The sequence below is a fragment of the Psammomys obesus genome, unplaced genomic scaffold (assembly GCF_907164565.1).
Source record: "Psammomys obesus unplaced genomic scaffold, mPsaObe1.curated_primary_1811, whole genome shotgun sequence".
Classification (NCBI taxonomy): domain Eukaryota; kingdom Metazoa; phylum Chordata; class Mammalia; order Rodentia; family Muridae; genus Psammomys; species Psammomys obesus.
Window position 1 is genome coordinate 4,546,370 of NW_026585609.1, and position 19,044 is coordinate 4,565,413.

Here is a 19,044-nt window from a genome sequence, read left to right on the forward strand (position 1 = left end):
TGTTATGAAGCCAATTTTCCACAAGATGGCAGTCTAAGTCAAACATGGTAAGGACTTCTTAAATTCTAGTCTTACTGCCAGAAACAGCGCAGAGTAAAGAACCGAAAGTGCTTGAAGGAAAAGTTTGGTAAGGCATTCAGTGACACTCAGGGACCAGGGGCTCTTCAGGCTGCTCTTCCATCTGCAGCCTCCAGCTCCTACAACTTGATCCATTCAGCCTTGGGAGGAATCACAGAACGCTGTGTCCCTAGCTTGAATTGCCATCCAATGTGGAAACTCAGTCTTCCTCCTATAGCCTATCCCTCCAATACTTTATTTCCTTTTCCCTCCCTCTCACCTTCTGTTTTTGAGACTGTTTTCCAGGGTAGCTCAGTTTTGCCTGGAAGTTGCAATCCTCCTGCCTCGCTCTTGGGTGCCGAGAGATTCCAGGCACCACGCTTAGCCCTCCAGCTCTTCCTGGAGATGGCCGACTTCTCCATGTTTGTGTCAGTCAGTAGTCCACCAGAGAAGCACACAAAACAGCCTATAAACAAACCCAGAAACCAAGCCCAGAGAACCAGAACAAATCACTGAGCGGCCGGCTAAACTGGTCTCAGATCCATGAGGCAGACTGTCAGAGGAAAAGGCCGCTGAAACAGTCAACAAGATGGATGCTGCAGGCAGTATTGTGGGATCCTTTCCTACAGAGAAACATCTGTTTCCCTGGGTCAGGTCCACCTAGATTATCTGTGTTCATCTATTAGGCAGCGGATGTTAGGCCTCCGTAGCACTGTAGCACTCATACTCAGACTCTGTTTTGACTGAATAGCCAGCTTCCATAGTTCAACTGACATATAAAGCTGACCAGCACAATTTCCTGGCTGTTTCTCTTCCCTCTCTACTCCGTGGCGAGTTCCTGGCTTCATTGCTCTATAACGTGAGCCTTTGAAGCTCCAGCGTCTGGGTTTCAATGTGCTCATCATGGTCCTTTGTCCTACAAATGTTTCACGGTGATTTAAGCAACAAAGACTTCTAATTCTCTCTTTCCCAGGTGTGAGAAGGAAGGAGGATCCCAGTCGGATGAAGCTAGGAAATACTCACACACCACCCTCAGCACTCACTCATCTTTTTGGGCTAGCCTTGTGTTGTGGTTTGAATACTTGGGCCTCGGCTGGTGGTGCTGTTTTGGAAAATTGTGGAACTTTTAGGAAGTGGACTTACACCAGAGGAAGTGGGCCATTGAGGTCAGACATTGAGGTTTCTCTGGTCTGTCCCCAGTCCCTGTCTGTCCTCAGCTTCCTGTTCTGCCAGGACAAGCAGCGAGGGGCCCAGTATCACCACGGGGCCACCTGCCATTGTGCTTTTCCCTCTGTGATGAACTGTGTCACTGTCCCCTCAAACTTTGAGCTACCATCAATCCCTTTTTTAAGTTGCTTCATGCAGGCACTGGTTCAAGTAGGAGGAAAAGACATGCAGCATTGGCCTCTTGACCCTTCTTCATTCTCTCTGATGAACAGATGCTAAATTCTTGGGTGGATCGTGCAGTGCATTCTGTCCCCTCTGCTTCTCTGGCTTTCTCCATGAGTTCTCTTTGCCTTTCCATTCTTGCACTTTTCTTCCTTGAACTTGCCCAATTCCCTGCTGCCCTGTTACCCTTTCTCTGTCTGATGTATCCCCATCCATAACACCCTTTCTACAGGATGCCTGACCTGATGATTTTGCCTGGTTATTTTTCCATTGTATCTGTGTGTTGTCTTTTATGCCACAAATAATCTCGGACCTTACACAGGTGGCATTTTAAAGTTCCGTGTGCATCCGTGTTTCTCCACTACAGTACCAATGCTATGAACACAGGAACCATATCGAATTTCCTTCTTTCTTTCCTTTTCTTTCTTTTTTAAATTTTTATTTAATTACAGTTTATTCACTTTGTATCCCCCCTGTACCTCCCTCCCTTCTCGCCACCTGTGTCCCTCTCCCAGTCTACTGATAAGGGAGGTCTTCCTCCCCTTCCCTCTGATCCTAGTCTATCAGGTCTCATCAGGAGTGGCTGCATTGTCTTCTTCTGTGGCCTGGTAAGGCTGCCCCCCCCCCCTGGGAGGAGGTGACCAAAGAGCAGGCCAATCAGTTCATGTCAGAGACATTTCCTGTCCCCATTACTATGGAGGCCACTTGGATACTGAACTGCCCTAGGCTACCTCTGTGCAGGGGTTCCAGGCCATCTCCATGAATGGTCCTTGGCTGGAGTATCAGTCTCAGAAAAGACCCCTGTGCCCAGACTTTCTAATTTCCTTCTTTACACCTCTGGTATCAGCAAGAATATGCAGCATGAACATAACACCTCCCATTTTGGAGGAGTGAGTAAATGACACCTTTTGTATGCCTCTCAAGGGCTGACATGGGTGTCTCTGATACTATCTCACGAACCAGTGAAGAAACAATGGAACACATTCTCTTACAGTCTAATGTTCACTGTGCGCTGATTCCCTTTCCTGAATCGAGTGTGGAACAGAGAGCGTGAAGAAGCCAGACAGCCAGAAGTCTATTCGGCTTCCAAAGCGGAAGGTGCTTCTTCCTGACACCAGGTGGCAGTACGACACACAATTTGACTTGACTCTGGGCTCTGGAGAGCTGCAAAAAGAAAATGATTAAATGCTCCTAAAGGAAACCCCAGGCTCTGTGCCTGGGGCCTTCCAGCCATAAAGGGAACATTTTGTCCATATTTAAAGCATATTTAAATTTATTACATTTAAAAAAGAAATTTGTGCTCACGGAAACGTTGGCAAGTCCAATATCCTAGCTTTATTTTCAAATATTTCATCCCCAAGAAGGAAAATGAATTAATCAGTTATACAGATATCACTAGCAGAACTAGGAAGCACTCAGGTCGCTTGATTGTCCATGCCATAAGCAGATAGCATGGCCCATGTCTAGAGACAATTATAGTTTTTGCTTTAAAATTTTGATGATCTCAGCACCAGCATCTGTGAGAGTGAGAGGCAGGAGAATTGTCACAAGTTCAAGGCCAGCCTGGGAAAGGTACTGAGTTCCAAACCAAGGCTTGAAAGATCCCCCTACACCTTAACAAATACACAAAATCAAGAAATTTTCTCTATCGTGAAGCTAAGAACAACGAACACCATGCAGTTGCAAAAGGCATCTTACATCATTATGCATCAACTAGATGTATCCTTCTGACAGTCCATTTGCTCCATGGGCGTTTATACAACACAAGCCCTGTTTTGTTTCTCCTCTGAGATCACTCATGTCTCACACATGTTAGCTGTGTGTGTGTGTGTCTGTGTTACTTCCTGTTTCTCTTGATCTAGCTCCTGAATCCCACTCAGCTTCTTTCACTGTCCAGAGAACATTCTTTCCTTTTTTCAGCTCAAGCTGCTTTTTCCTGTGCTCACGGCAGAAGTCAGCTGCACAAGAAGGCAAAGCTCAGAGCTGCAGTTCCTACCCTCATGATACTTTCCGTCTGGGGTCTAGGAAAGGTGGCAGTGTCTAGATGATGTGTAAAACAGACCTCAACTTCCACCCAATCACAGCCTATTTGTTAGCTTCATCCCCCTCCTCTCCTGCTCCCTCAGAGGGTCATTGGAGTGGGCTAAGTGCTCTCTCTGGTAGTTCAGCTGACTTCTTGGGTTTCTTTGAACTTTAGCATCTATACTGTTGTTGCACCAAAGTTAAGGTACTGGCCTTTGGAACACCAACCCACCCACAAAAGCCTCAACCCAAAATCTGTCCTGCCTACAAGATGTGCAGGGATAAAGATGGAGCAGAGATTGAGGGAACAGCCACCCAGTGACTGGCCCAACTTGAGACCCGCCTCATGGGAGAGTTGCAAAAGAGTTAGGGGAAAAATTGAGGGACCTGGAGGGGCCAAGAAAACCTACAGACTAAACTAACCTGGGCTGGGGGGGGGGGCTCATAGAGTCTGAACCACCAACCAAAGAATATGCATGGACTCGTCCTAAGCCCCCTACACATATGAAGCTGGTGGGCTGCTTGGTCCTCAAGTAGGTCCCCTAACAATTGGAGAGGGCACTGTCTCTGTCTTGGACCCTGTTGCCTCCTCTGGATCCCGTTCTCCTAGCAGGGCTGCCTTGTCTTGCCTCAGTGAAAGAGGAGGCACTTAGTCCCGATGGGACTTGACGTGCCAGGGTTGGTTGGTAGGAGGAAGGGGTTATGGGGGAAGTGGGTGGAAAGGTGGAACTAGGAGGAGAGGAGACAGTGGGGGTTGATATTGAATGAACAAGTAAATAAAGTTTTAAAAGTAAAATTAAAGATATATTTTGTCCTTAATTGGAGAGGGTGTGTTTCTCAAGAGACCAGAAGAGAGCATCAGATCTGAGGCTCACAGGCAGTCAGGAGCCTCCCAAAGCAGGTATTGGGAACTGAACTCAGTTCCTCTGCAAGAGCAGCAAGCATTTAACTGCTGAGCCATCTGTCCATTCCCCAAACTAGTTCCTTTCTTCAAACTTCTGAATTACCCTCTTTGAATTTGGCACCTCTGTTGCGCCGACTCTGAGACAATCTATGATATTGCTTTCATATGTGCTGTTTGTACAATAAAAGAATTGCTTATTTCTTATTGGCAACAATGGAAATGATAAAACTAGAGCTTAAGAATAGAAATAAAGGAACTTGAGTTTGGATGTTGTGCTGGGCAGTTTTGTGTCACTTTGACACAAGCTATATTTATCCGAAAGGTGGGAGCCTCAGTTAAGAAAATGCCTCCAGAAGATGAGGCTGTAGGCAAGCTTGGAGGGTAATTTTAAATTGGATATGGATGGGGAGGGCCCAGCCAGGAGGGTACCATCCTTGGGCTGGTGATCCTGGGTTCTATAGGAAAGCATTCCTTTAATTCCAGCACTCTGGAGGCAGAGGCAGGCGGATGTCTGTGAGTGTGAGGCCAGCCTAGTCTACAGAGTAAGTTCCAAGACAGCCAAAGCTGCACAGGGAAACCCTGTCTCAAGACACCAAAAAAGAAAAGAGAGTGATAAGAAGGAAGGAAGCAAGCAAACAAGCAAGCAGGCAAGCAAGCAGGCTGAGCAAACCATGTATGAGCAGCACCCCTCCATGGCCTCTGTGTCAACCTCTGCCTCCAGGTTCCTGCTCTGCTTGAGTCCTGGCGGCCTTCAATGAAGGACTACCTTGTGGAAGTGTAAGCCAAAAAACCCCTTTCCTCCTCAACTTGCTTTCTGGTATTGGGAGTTCATGGCAGCAATAGCAGCCCTGACTAAGACAGATGGCATGGAGACTCCATCAGCTCCAGCTCACCATTCAGTGGTAGTCTCCTGTGAAAGTCTGCTTCCTCGTTACATTGTAGCAAGCATTCAACCATGGTCTGCGTGGGCTGAATCCTCTAAAAATGTGGACCAGGATACACAATCTCTTCAGGTTATTATGTAACGAGTACAGACCCTTTGTTGACATTATTGTTTAGTCTTTAGAAAAAAAAAAAAATCTCCGCTATAAAGTAAAGAAAGTGTGGACCGGGAGGGCCTTGCAGAGCTGGAGAACTAGACCTCGCTGCCTCAAAGATGGAGGGTGGAGGAGGATGGAGCTGTCAGGGGCCACAACTGAGTCAAGGTGTCTGGAGGGAAGACAGGTTGGGGAGCAGGGGGTCCCAGCTGGAGGTGGACGCTTACATTCCCATGCTGTCTCCTTCACTAAACACGTCTACTTTCCAGTTTACATTTTGCTTTTTCTCGTCTATTTCCAGCTTTATGCTGGCAGATAATTTGGTCATTACAAAATAATTTCCATGGAACCTGTGGCACAGGACAATCTCTTGAGTGCTGACTCTTTCCTTTTGGTGCTGAGGGCCGCAAAGTCCTTGATTTTACCACTACCATGAACCTCACATTACGGAATTCAGGGCAAATTGGAGAGTTCAAGGGGTGAGTTTTATGCCAGTAAGTGCAAAGCAATTTACTGGTGGAGCCAGGACAGAGGTCTGAGCCTTGCCTTCCTGGTTGCCTGCCTATCGTCCTTCCTTGCTTCTTTTTTCAGTTAATTTACTCCATTCTTTTACCGCAGATTACAAAACTGAAATGAAGAAATCCACGTTCTCAGTATCAAAGCATAAAGCCAGAGGCAGTGCTGGCATTGCACAACGGCCTTGAAAGCATTGTGGAAAGACAGCTATGTGCACACTGCGTTTGACACAACTTCTGAAGTGAAGTAAACCCACACTTTCTTTAGGGAGGGGTTAACTATCCTTTGCATCCTTCAGAACCTATGGGTTTTCCTCGCTGGTTATTTAAGAGTCTGTTATAGCCTACAGAAAGCCAGTCAATGGATGTTTTAATAGCCTGTGACTCTCAGCTTGAGCCATTGGGGAGAATAAATTTAATGAACGAAGGAATGGAAGAGAGCTTTCTGGAGCCAGAGCCCCAGTCAGGATTATGTGTTTAAGTCTTCAGTCTTTCAGACTGAGCTAGAGCAGCAGACAAGCCCTGAGGTAACCTGGTTCAGTTACGGGATGATTTTCCCATTTGCAAAGCAGAATTGTTGTCTGACTGCTACCACTAGGCTCTTCTGTGAGCCTGCACCTGCTTCCTGTGTGGCTGAGGCTCCTGTAGATATTTGCATACAGCGTTTACTGTAACTCCACTAGAAGCATCAAGATTCCTAACTCCTCTATAAACGAGCAGAAAGGGCTGTGAATAAACTGTTGTAGAGTGCTGTTCTCTGGGCATGACATGACCATTGCCATCAGAACAGCTGTAATGATAGCCGTCTAAAAGACTAGGCCTAATAGCATTCCTTTATGGAAATGGAAGAGGAACCAGATTGGGGCACATGAGGCCTCATCCCTCCCCAGGATAATATATAAGCAGTTAACAATTTCAAGTAGCACTGCTCTTCAGTGGTGTAACTGCCTGTAAGTTGTCCCTGCTCCTGGAAATAGCCCCTTACTCGGGATCCTAGAGGCAATCACAATTAAACTTACCTATTAAATGAATTTAACCTGATTAGAATTGTTTCTTTTGTGTCACTGATACCCTACTTGATCCAGAGATGTTTGTTCAGATCACGCCAGACATACTACATTATCGGGTTTTTTTGTTTGTTTGTTTGTTTTTGTTGTTATTTGTTGTTGTTGTTAAGGGATGGTCTCACAGCTAGCTAGCCTGGAACTCACTAGGTAGCCCAAGCTGACCTATCACAATCCTCTTACCAGAGTCTTTCAAGTGTGTTGATGTTATCCTATACTTGTACTATTAACACAATGAGTTTCCAGCATAGATTTAAACAGAACATAGAGAAGTGTGGATGACTTCAAAGAAGCAGATGGGAAAAGGTGTAAAAAGTTTGAGGTGCCCCAACAAAAGTGCCTTTTTATTCACCATTGAAGCTGAGTTACTGTGCAGGAGAGAACACATACAGTAATTCATGGGAAAGGACCATATATGTCAAAGAAATTTCTCTAAATACTGAATTTCAAGACTCAGAAAGACCAACTGGGTAGAAACAGTGACATTCACAGCAGATGCTCTCGAGAGCAGCTGAGGCTCTGCACTCCTCATATGATCCCAAACTGAGCTAGCTCGTGCAATTCCAGGTGGCTGAACGCTTCCCAGGGACAGATCACCGTGATATCTGCAAGAGATAGAAGAGTACTTCAGCCAACCTCTCACCAGGGGAAGGAGCCTCTCCTGCAAGAAGACAAAGACACCCTCCAAACAGTTACACCCCATTCCTAGGAAGGCAAATGAAATGGCTCCATAGCCAGGGAGGATGTGAGCAATCACATAACTGTTACACACACACACACACACAGACACACACACACACACACAGAGAGAGAGAGAGAGAGAGAGAGAGAGAGAGAGAAAGAGAGATTGGGTTCATTTTGCACTCTTGTTGGTGAGGGGAAGGAAGCTCTCTGCATCCCCCAAAAGCTGAGCCACAAAGAAAACCATAGAGAGGAATTCCCATCAGACCAAGGATTAAAATGAGAAGTGGGACCCTTTAAACCCCACGGACTGAACTGATCCTCTCCTTTCTACCAATCCAAATGGGTCCCATGTGCTTCTCAGGCTTGCTCTTTCCATTTCCAGATGTCTGTATCAAACCACGTGCTGAGAAGCAGCCTCAAAGCGTCATCTAATCATGCCTCCGATTCAGGGACGAAGGTATTGGCCCACATCCAGAGAAGCTGCCACCAACCAAACATTACACTTACGTAGATGGGGCTCAAACCAGGGCATAGACCCCAGGCTTTCCTCCAAAAGAAATCTCTTTGCCTTTTCCCATCCTGTCCTTCTATGCTTGTCTAAATGTACCTGACCACATTACAAAAGTATGTAACTGAGAGGACAACAAATTTGCCTTACAATACTGCAAAAGACCTGCCTGAGATCCCAGGGTGTCATTTGCCTGCAAAGTTGAATACACTGATTACAGTGAATGCCACCATTTATCTAGTTTAATAGACAAGTGCAAAACATACCCAAACAAAAACCACACACACAAACACACACACATACACACACACACACGAACACAGCAATTGTATTGATTAATGCTAATACTAGAAGAAATCAAAATCTCCTTCAATAGAATACATATGAAACAGATTATCATTTAGCAATAAGATAAATGAGCTGGGGCTGGAGAGATGTTTCAGCAGTTAAGAACAACAGGCTGTTCTTTCAGAGGACCTGGGTTCAGTTCCCAGCACCCACAAGCAGCTCACAATCATCTGTAATTCCAGTTCCAGATCATCTGTTTACCTCTTTTGGCTTTGACTGGCATCAGACTCACACATACATGAAGGTAGGCAAAGTAAGTATACACATAAAATGAAACTAAATAAAGAAATAAAAGAAATGTGCTATTCAACCTAAAGAAGACAGGAGACACTTGAATAAATATTTCTAAGTGGAAGAAGCCGGGATAGGAAAACTAAATTCTGTATTATTCTAACTCAGTAAATTTCAGAAAATGTGAACATGAGACCCAGTAGAAAGTCTTGTGGTGTTCAGAGGTGTGCAGTTGGGGAAGGAAAACATTACCAAGTGGAGGTGAGGGAATGTTCAGGACGATGAAACCAGGCTATATGACACAATAATGACAGTTACACAACCTTACAAAATCACTAAAGCCCTTAGAACCATACGGCACCAGTGAGCCTCAAACTATTATCTACTATGCACTTTTGTTAAGATGCCAAGAATAACTGATAGTGGCTCATCACCCTTGACAGATGTGCTGGACTCATGCATTATGCTAATTACTGGGAACTGTGTGAAAGCAGAAGTGGTGGTGACGTGAGTTCTCTAGACCTTCCGCTGAATTCTTCAACTTTAAAATCTATAACTTAAAAAAAAAAAAAAGCCTGTTAATTTTTCAAGCCACTTACAGCAATTACAAGCATTATCTGCTGAAGGAAAAGAGTCCAGCCCGCTGGGAAGATTGTATCAGATACACTCAATGTGGGGCCCCTGTCCTAGTGCACCGTGCACCCCTGTCCTGTGCTGCATGTACCCTTGCTCCTGGCACCATGGGGTGCGAAGAAGAGGAAGTTGGTGAGGAGTGGGTTGTTGAGCACAGCACAATGGCTCTCTAGACACTGTCTTTTCTTTTTTTCCCCCCAGTTCCTCAGGCTGTGGCTTCTCATACTGGCACTCAGTCTGTTTCATCGTCCTCTTCTGAAAAATGAAGTCAGAATGAATCAAGTCCAAGCATCTTACCCATCACAAGCCTATAGCTGGCTGCGGCTTACTCTCGTTTCTTTCAACATGTAGGTACACACATACTTAAAACGTTAAATAAAAACACGTCTCTCTGTCTTTAAAGAATGGCATGTTGTCAGTGCTGTAACTTTAAATTGTCCCTTGAAGCCTGACATTTCCACAAAGAGGAAACTTGAAAGGCAGCTTGCTCAGTCACAGATGCTGTAGCTCACCTGTTCCTAGCCCCTCCATGCCTGGGATGTCATCGCCAAACCTATGCAAAAAATAGATGAAGGGAACAGCTGTTAGCTGAGGCCACAGGTGAGGGGCCCCGAAAGCACTCCTGGGAAGGTTTTCTTCATGCAGAGGAGAAGCCCTAAGTGTTTTATTTGAAAATTGTATCCACATTGAACTAGATCCAAGATGTCACTCTGTCGGGGGCTCAGTGTATCCTAAATGGGGAGTAGGCTGCCTTTTTCTCTAGAGACAAGGGTGAGACAAAAGGAGGACCTTGAACCTGAGTTATTGGTTCTTCTGCATCTCCATAGTTCTAGGATTACAGGCATATGTACTCCCCAGTGCTGGAAGCAGAACAGGCGGCCTCCTACAGGCCAGCCAAGCACCCTACCAACTGACACCAAGTGTGTGTGTGTGTGTGTGTGTGTCTATGTGTGTGTGCCTGAGTGTCTGTGTCTGTGTGTCTGTGTGAGAGAACACTCATGCGTCTGTGTGTATGCTTGTGCATATGGAGGTCTAACTTTCCACTGTTCTGTGTGCGGGCTCAGGGTGTAAACTTTGAACTCCTGGGTTGCCTAGGAAGCGCCTTTACCCACAGAACCATCCTGCCAGCCCTCAATCTTTGTTTTTTTAAATATGGAGGTGACTAAGCAGCAAGACATTAACATTAGTTCATGAATCTGCTGTGTTCCTGGCATCACATTGGGCATAGTGAATTGGAGAAAAACCAAATTTTCTCGGAGTGAGCTTAGTCCCAGAGAAAAGACATTAAAAAATGTAATATAAAACAGCTCAAGTTATGATGGCTGAAGGCATCACAATGTAAGCATGAAAGTGATGATAAAATTTAAGTGGCTGTAAAAGAGAAAGTAAGATATGGGGCATGTGTTGAGAATAGATTTTTTCCCCCAAAGAACAATAGGGAAAAGTAGAAAATTGAAAAAATAAGACATAAAGAAATCAACAGAAACAAAGCAAAACCGAGTGTTTTCTGGAAAAGACGGATGGTTCGAAATCCCAGGTTAAAGCACAGGGCATGCCCTTCCCGTCTTACACTTACCCTTTCACTCCTTTCTTAGGAGGCTTGCTCTTGAACTGTCGAGTCTGTCTCTGCTTGAACTTAGGGGGGCCTTTGCGTGGGGTGCTAGTACCCTGGCTTGGCGCTGGAGGACTCAGAGAGGCGCTGTCACTCATCTTGGCACCCTTAGGGTGTTGTTTTCAGGCTCGTCTGAGTGTGGAGGGAAATGGAAGACGCTCAGAGTCAGAAAGCCTGTTAGTGTTTAGACCTTTGAGTGCTTTGACACAGAAACTTGGCATTTTGTGTTGATGCAAGGAAACCAGGGAAATTATTTTTAGAAAATATGCTATAAATCAATGGACGCTGTCAGCTAAGAGATTTTTGAAAATTAAAGAAAAAAAGATATTTGAAGGTTGAGACACAGATTAGTTGGTAGAGTGTTTGCCTAGCACACACAAAGACCCGGGTTCAATTCCCAACAGTGGAAGAACAGACCTGATGGTGAATACCTGTAATACAAGTACTCTGGCAGGAGAATCTGAAGTTCAAGGTCATCGTTGGCAATACAGCCAACTTGAGGTTAGTTTCAGATACATGAGAACTTTTCTTAAAAAAAAAAATCTAGGTATATATTCCTCCCAAAATTCAGTAGTATTTAATTATAATATCATATTTTCTCTCTAGGAATCCTAGGAAAAGGAGGGAATTTATCTGAATGATGCAAAGATAGCATTTATAGATACTCGAAGCATTGTATTCTTCATTCAGCCACAGACTAGCCTATCTCTAAAAGATACTTTTCACAATGTACTTTTTTCCTTTGGATTCATTCATTGTAAAACCCTCAGTTAACTCAGAGACTTTTCAATTAATTCTGAGAGGTAGCAATACGGCCATCTGGACAAAAGGGTTTCTGAGCTGTGGGCAACAATGAATACAGTATTGTAGCCTGAAACAAACAAGCAGAAATAGAATGGGTGATGGGGATTGGCTGTTGCCTTTGTTCCCTAACTCCATGTTCGGATATGGAGTTCATCAGCCACACATCTGTCAGTTGTCTTCAGCATTCTCTCTTGTGCAAACCATAGACCTAGCCAACACTGTATACCCAGACAAATTTGGCCTTGCTCTATAAACATAAGCCACAGGAAAAAAATTATCAACAAAGGTAAATATAAAAAATAAAACTTCAAGGTTAGAAAGATTGTCCAGAGGTTAAGAGCACTTGCTGCTCTTGCAGAGGATCAGGGTTCTGTTCCTAGCATCCACATGGAGACTCACAATCATCTGCAAGTCCCAGGTCCATAGGAGTCCAACCACCTCTTTTGTTCTCCAAAGGCAGCAGGCAGGCACATGGTACACAGACATACATGCAGGTAAAACACACATGACGTAAAGTAAAACATAAAATGCAATTTTTAACTGCTAAGCTTTAATCTACTTTTTTCTCAACATTCAAAAAGGTTTACCTTGGGAAGGAAGGTTCTGAACAGCTCCAAAGAACTCACAAATAGCCTTAACCTCGTCCTCCGGGGCAACCTTTTTCCATGATCTAGAAGATGGCAGCTTTGTTGCATAAGATGCCTTAATTAACCTTTCACAGATCATTCTGATGCTCTTAGCATATCCCTGTCCACCTTTACCTTGGCTTATTTACTCCACTCATTCCTACCTCACCATGACACCCTCTAATGGTACATATATGACGTCCAATCCATAACGTTTTCTTTGGCCTTTCAGGGCACTTTGTCCTCATTTCTTTTCCCTATCATGGTCACCATTCTTGCCTTACACTTTTCAAACACTGACCAATCTGTGAACAGTGCCAGGGGTGAACTCAGCTGCTCTTAGAATCATTCCTTTTTTTTTTTTTTTTTTTAATCTCTATTCCTACTGGAATGTCCTTCATGTGTCCCAGTTTTCAGCTTGGAGATGTTTTTCTATAGCCTCACTCCCTGCAATAGTTGTTGGCATTTAAATGGGTTTGCTGTAAGTAAGTACTGTGCTTGTTGCGTGGGTGAATAAATTGGTGAAGGGATTCAGGGAAGGTCCTTGACTGTGAGTAATGGGATCTGACCTCAAGACTTTTCCATCAGACCACAGAGAAAACAGTTGCTGGCTCCACCTCAAAATGCCCTCAGTGGCTTTATGGAGGGCAGTGCCAGCTCCTTTGACTACTGGACCCAGTTCTTGTACAGCGAGCCTTCTCTACTCCTGTCGACAGGCAAGATCTGGGCCTCTCCAAAGTGTGGTAGGGAATACAGGAGTTGGTGGTGGGCAGCCAAGGGCAGTATCACTCTCAGCGTGTACTCCCAGTAACTGACACACACGACTTTGCCAGAGCCACAGCGGAGAATTGCTCTCAGATGGGAATCTTGAACTTTCCAGTTCTTTCAAAATAGTAATACATCATGAACACCATTCCATCCCCACCCCCAAAATATGGAGAACCTGCTAGAATTGAGATTGCCAGATAATCATTTTTTAGTGAAAGTATGTTTAAAGTTTTACTTTTCAGAAATTCAAAATTAGCTGAGCATTTTATATTTTATCTAGAAACTATTGTATCAGAAAGAGTTCAAACTTCCCGCATGTTGTGTAGTTTTGAAGATGCACCTGTAGGCTTAGACAGTACTTAAAACGTCTACTTTTAAGTTTAATGCATTGTGCAAATAGGACTTGGGGCTGGAAAGATGGCTCAGTGCTTAAGAACACATGCTGCTCTTCCAGAGGACCAGAGTTTGGTTTCCGACACCCATATCAGGTGTCCTGTCCACCAGCTCCAGAGACATCCAATACCTCTGGCCTCAAGCATCCATGGCCTCCAGCCTGCATGGACACATGTGCCAACGCCCACATACTTGCATGTGCACACACGCACACACACGTAAAATTTAAAAAAAAGTAAAAAGAGGACTTACACGGTAGTCAGCAGCCTGGACCTTTGTTTTTGCTCTGTGAATGACTGCTGGTCTGTGAGCGCCATGTGGACGCTACAGCAGCTGAGACACCCAACTGATCCTTACAGCGTTTCTGTAACAGATTTACCCCCTAGGTCCCTGCAAAGCCTCTGGGAAGATCAGGACAAATATGACTCTTTCTTTCCTTGGAAGAGAGTCCCATTGACTACAGACATCACCAAAGGCCGAGCTCACCTGACTGTGCTTCCTAGGAAATGCCTGCTCCCTCTCAGTCCTGAAGCTGGATATGTTCACACTGAATTTCTGACCTGGCTTTAGTTAACACCTGTGTCTCTCCAAGGGTCAAGGGATCCAGGACTTTGCGAGAGGGCCTATGTTCCTGAGTTTAATGCAATGTTCATCCTTCCTGCTTCAGAGATTACAAAACGCTCTTCCATGGAAGGGAGTGGTGTGTTGAGGCACAGCATGTTGGGTACCCGAGGATATTTCGCATTGAACCCAGGGCAGTAATGCCCAGCTGTGCAGAATTACAGAGGAACATGTTTACTGAGACCACACCAAGGAAGGGCAGCTGCAGAAGGATTGACACAAGCTCTCTGAGGCTGCTTCATCATCCAAGACCTCCAGATTCCCTCCTCCTCAGCAGAGATACACAGAAAGATAGACAGACTCATAGGTAATGAAAAAAAGGGGGGGTTAGAAATAGGCACTACCATTTCTTCCACTGATAGATTAGGACTGTAGATGTTACCCAGGGTTTCTCTGAGATAGAGAGAATCAAATATGATAAAGCTCGAAGCAAGAACCAAACCAAAGCTGTTACAGGACAATCCAGTGTGTACCTTGCTTCAGAATAGAACAAACAAACATTTTAACCTCAGAGGGAGAAAGCAACCCACCCACACTGCCCTGTGGCCACGCTTGCCTTCTCCTTATCCTCACACTGTCCCGTTAGCCCTGGCTTCATCCTGGGAGTAAAGAACTGTTTGTGCTGTGGTTGTGTAATGCCCCAGATCCAGCCTTTCCCAGAAAGCTGTTTGCCAGGAAGCCACAAACAGGGAGGGTCTCCCTAGGTTCCTGTGAACAAATTCAGTAATCAGGTTTTGCAGTGAACTGGTAATAACCACGTTTCACACACTTCTTTGTCACATGACATCATGAAAAGGTTTGAGTGTGCTCTGCCCCCTGTTTAACTCCAACCTCAGGTCAGACCCACAAGTGTTCTTCTTGTATGCCTTTGTTTTATAGCCAGATCAACCCTCCAACACCGTAAAGTTAGTTACCATTGCGCTCAAACTTACCACGGGTTGGTAACTCACGGAGCCAAATGTCTTCCTATAAGTTGTCTAGTTGCCTTTTCCACAGCAGATGAAAGGATCTTTGAGCCCTGATTTATTCCTCCTGGCACTTAAGCCCAGCGTCATAGGCTTAGAACTCCAAACCAGATGCAAGGGAAGAGGGGGGAGGTAGGGTGAGCTGGAGACAGATTTAGGTGTTTTGATAAAGACGCTCTTACCAAATGACAAGGGCATCTTCCAGCAATGAAAAGATGTTATACTCAGACACACAGAATATTGAGAACTGGGGGAGATGCTCAAATGTTGACTTAATTCTATTTGTATCTCTCCATTACCATTTTTTTTTTACTAAATCTATTCTTCCTCTTGCTTACACACACACACACACACACACACACACACACACACGACATGATTCTCGTAAGTTTGTAGTTAACTGGAGACAGACAGCCAATTCCTGTGTCCGTTATGACTGTAGGGACCGTGGTCATGAAAACAGTGAAATGGAAAACTGAAGAATATCTCTGGTTAATTGGCATTGTGTATACTTCCTTGGAGATGAAACCTAAAGGTCAGTCATGGCAAGCTCAACAACATTTGCTAAAGAATGAGGACAAGAGAATGCCAGGACCTTAGAACAGGTGGTGTTAGAACACCTATCATTAGCTCATCCATTTTCATGATGTGTAGGCGACCTTCCAATTACTACATCTTTTGCCTCAGTCTTCAAATGCCGTTTAGCTGCTAGTATTAATTTACATGAATAGACTCACGGGCTACTCAACCTTCGTGGTAATTTTATCATTGAGAAATGCAGTGATACATTCAAAATTGCTTATGAAGTTGATAGTGGAGTCTGGAGCAAGGTGGACACTTGTAAGACCTTGACCATTCAAGGATCTCTTGACTATGTCATAGCAATGCAGATAAGGAGCGAAATGGATACTTTCTGCTCATTTCTGCATGTTGCCTTAGACCTGCAGTCACCTCCCTCAGATTTTTACTTGTTAGAGCATTACGCTCCTCAAGATTATAAAGATGGAATGCCATTTGTCCTCTCAAGGCAAGGAGTGATTCTTAACCCATAGCCCCAAGCAGATTACAAGACTCGTTAAGCAGCTTAGGACTTGCTTATATGCTCTCCCTTGCTCTTTACCAAAATTGGAACTATTATGAAAGCCACACATTTTATGTAGAACCAGCAAAGTGTTTAGTCCTGGGCTGGCTCCCTCTTCTTTCTCCTCAGTGATTCCATGACTTCATCTCTTTCTATACACCAGGTCCATGACGTTTAGTTGATTAGTTGTTGCAACCTTAAATACTGTTCTCTACTTCCTCAAAGTGCTTAAATCAATCGCCAAAGGCAGTGTGAGGAGCTGTAAGGTGAGTGTGTGTCCCAGAATGTTGTCAATCAAAGAGCAGCAAGCACCCTGGAGAGACAAGTAAGGAGGTAAAAGTGCTTGCTGTCCTAGCATGAGGAACTGAGTGCAAATATCCAAATCTTGTAAAAACAAAACAAACAAAAACTGGGCATGTTGAAGTGTGTGCCTATAACCACAGTACTATGGGGGGAGAGGAGGAAAACTCAGGTTTGATGGCTAATAACTGACTTGAGGGTCTGTGAGAAACTCTGAGTCAAAGGAATGAAGCAGAGGATGACAGAGCAAGGTACTTGACATCCCCTTCTGGTCTCCATGCTCTCTCCCTCTCTCTTTCTCTCTCTATTGTCAAAGCAGATGCTGAGACTTATGGCCAACTGTTGGACAGAGTGCATGGAATCTTATGAAAGAATTGGGAAATAGTAAGATCTGGAGAGGACAGGAGCTCCACAAGGAGAGCAACAGAACCAGAAAATCTGAGCATAGGGGTCTTTCCTGAGACTCATACTCCAACCAAGTACCAGGCATGGAGATAACCTACAACCCCTGCACAGATGTAGTCCATGGCAGTTCAGTGTCCAAGTGGGTTCCATAGTAATGGGAACAGGGACTGTCTCTGACATGAACTGATTGGCCTGCTCTTTGATCACCTCATCCTGATGGAGGAGCAGCCTTACCAGGCCACAGAGGAAGACAATGCAGCCACTCCTGATGCGATCTGATAGACTAAGATCAGAAAGAAGACCCTCCCCCTTGGGGAGGGGCATGCGTGGAGAAGGGGGAGGGAAGGTGGGATTAGGAGGGGAGAAGAGAGGGGTTTATGGGGGGATACGAAGTGAATAAAATGTAATTAATTAAAAAAAGACAAAAAAAAAAAGAAAGAAAGTCCATTGTCATGGAAGAGGATATAAAGCTACTACTTTTTCTAGCTTTAACTCTGTGGTGAACTTTTCTCTTTCCAGCGGTGGGTTAGCCCATAAACATACATGTAGCGGTGAAACTGTGAAGTGCAGTGTGATGCTCCAGAGCTTTGGAATTGGCTATTCTAACGACAAAGAAGCTCATTAAAATGTGCGGACTTTGAGTCTGGTTAATTTTGGTGTGTGATTTTTTTTCTTATTGACAAACACCAAATAATGTTTCAATTACAAAATAAAAATGCTAATAAAACATGTAAGAGATGACAGACCAGAGACAAGCCTTGGACCTCTAAGGATAATGTAGCCATCAAGTTCCCGTATTTTCTTTTTGCTTTGTGGATCCTGACCTATGTTTGGGATACTGCAACAAACAAACAAAAAAGAAGTGAACATGCCTCTCCAAAAGCCTGTCCCTCTAGATGAATGATGAAGAAAGGAGCAGTCTGGCATAAAAAAAAAATATTTAGATAAAAAACATTCTGCTGTCATCACACATCATGGAAAATATGGCTAAACTTAACTGAAATGAAGAAGACTTTCATCCTGGCTCAGCTCAGCTCAGATGTAGCCAGTTGTAATGGGTCCCCTTCTTTTCTTTACTTAAAGGGTGTCAGAGAAGCTCAAGTAAATTTTTTCATATTTTAAAACTCTATTAAGCAATAATAAAGTCTAAAGACAAAAATTTTAAACCTGATGCATATTTTAAACTAGAAAAAAAAAAACCAACATAAAATATATTTAATGTGTTAGCTCAGATACATTATAAAGAACATAGCAAAGAACCAAGGAGGTTAGAATGGGACTGTATAAATGAGCCCGTGCGAAAAGAAACTGGAAAATTTATCAAGATGGTTTAACAAAAACTCAGAGAGCCATGAGACTAAAGGACCTAACGCCATGAGCACCTATGAAGGAAAGGTGGCAGGGAATGGGATGGAAAAGGGCTTGAAAGTCTGGATGACAATTTCACAGAATTGGCAAAAGACCTGGAAAACATTCTCGGAATCAAGAACCTTGCAAACCCTGTGGAATAAGCTCAAATGAATCTATGCCAAAATAGATCAGAACCAAGCTTCAGAAGGCTGTCTTTCAAAACCGAAAAATAGCAGAAGCAAAAAACCTTATCTTTTTGGGGACAAATGATAGGAATGACAGTGGGAATATCATTGGAAACCATGAGGACCAGAAGAACTTTCCAGGTTTTAAAGAAGACTGGCAACCTTCAGGTCTAGATGGAGTAAATGCACCCTTCTGAACTAACAGAAAATAAAGACACTGTGAGGCAAAGGAAGATTAAGCCTTTGTGTAACCTGAAAACGTATACTGAAAGAATGGCTGATGTCACTGGTCAAAATCAAAAGGAAATGACAACAGAAGGAAATTTGGAACACCTGAAAAGAAAGGAACAACAGAAGAACGAATACAAAGGGAACCGTGAAAAGCAAAGAACTCAGCTTCCTTCAGTGGGACTCGGGGGAGGAAAATCATTGCTAGGACACTGACATTGTCTATGGAGCTGCTTGCTCTCAGATCTAGAAGGAAGGCACCCACTGTTTTCTGTTCAACGGCATGCTCCCATGAGCCTGTGTGTACTGCGTCT

The 19,044-nt window shown here is 44.2% G+C and overlaps 1 protein-coding gene across 1 annotated transcript; it reads right to left on the reverse strand.

Moving 5' to 3' along the window:
- Window positions 1-7,516: 7,516 nt before the first annotated feature.
- Pde6h (phosphodiesterase 6H) lies at window positions 7,517-11,102 on the reverse strand. Its single transcript, XM_055611986.1, has 3 exons — window positions 10,969-11,102; window positions 9,905-9,945; window positions 7,517-7,593 (listed from the first exon to the last, which is right to left on the reverse strand). The coding sequence occupies exons 1-3, from the start codon at window positions 11,100-11,102 to the stop codon at window positions 7,517-7,519; spliced, it is 252 nt and encodes an 83-aa protein (XP_055467961.1).
- Between the last annotated feature and the right edge of the window lie 7,942 nt (window positions 11,103-19,044).

Excerpts from the sequence above, each read along its gene's own strand:
- Pde6h (XM_055611986.1), bottom strand. The coding sequence starts at position 11,102 with ATGAGTGACAGCGCCTCTCTGAGTCCTCCAGCGCCAAGCCAGGGTACT. Across the intron at positions 9,946-10,968 it reads CCTAAGAAAGGAGTGAAAGG|GTTTGGCGATGACATCCCAG; the intron begins GTAAGTGTAAGA and ends TTTTTTGCATAG. Across the intron at positions 7,594-9,904 it reads CATGGAGGGGCTAGGAACAG|ATATCACGGTGATCTGTCCC; the intron begins GTGAGCTACAGC and ends TATCTCTTGCAG.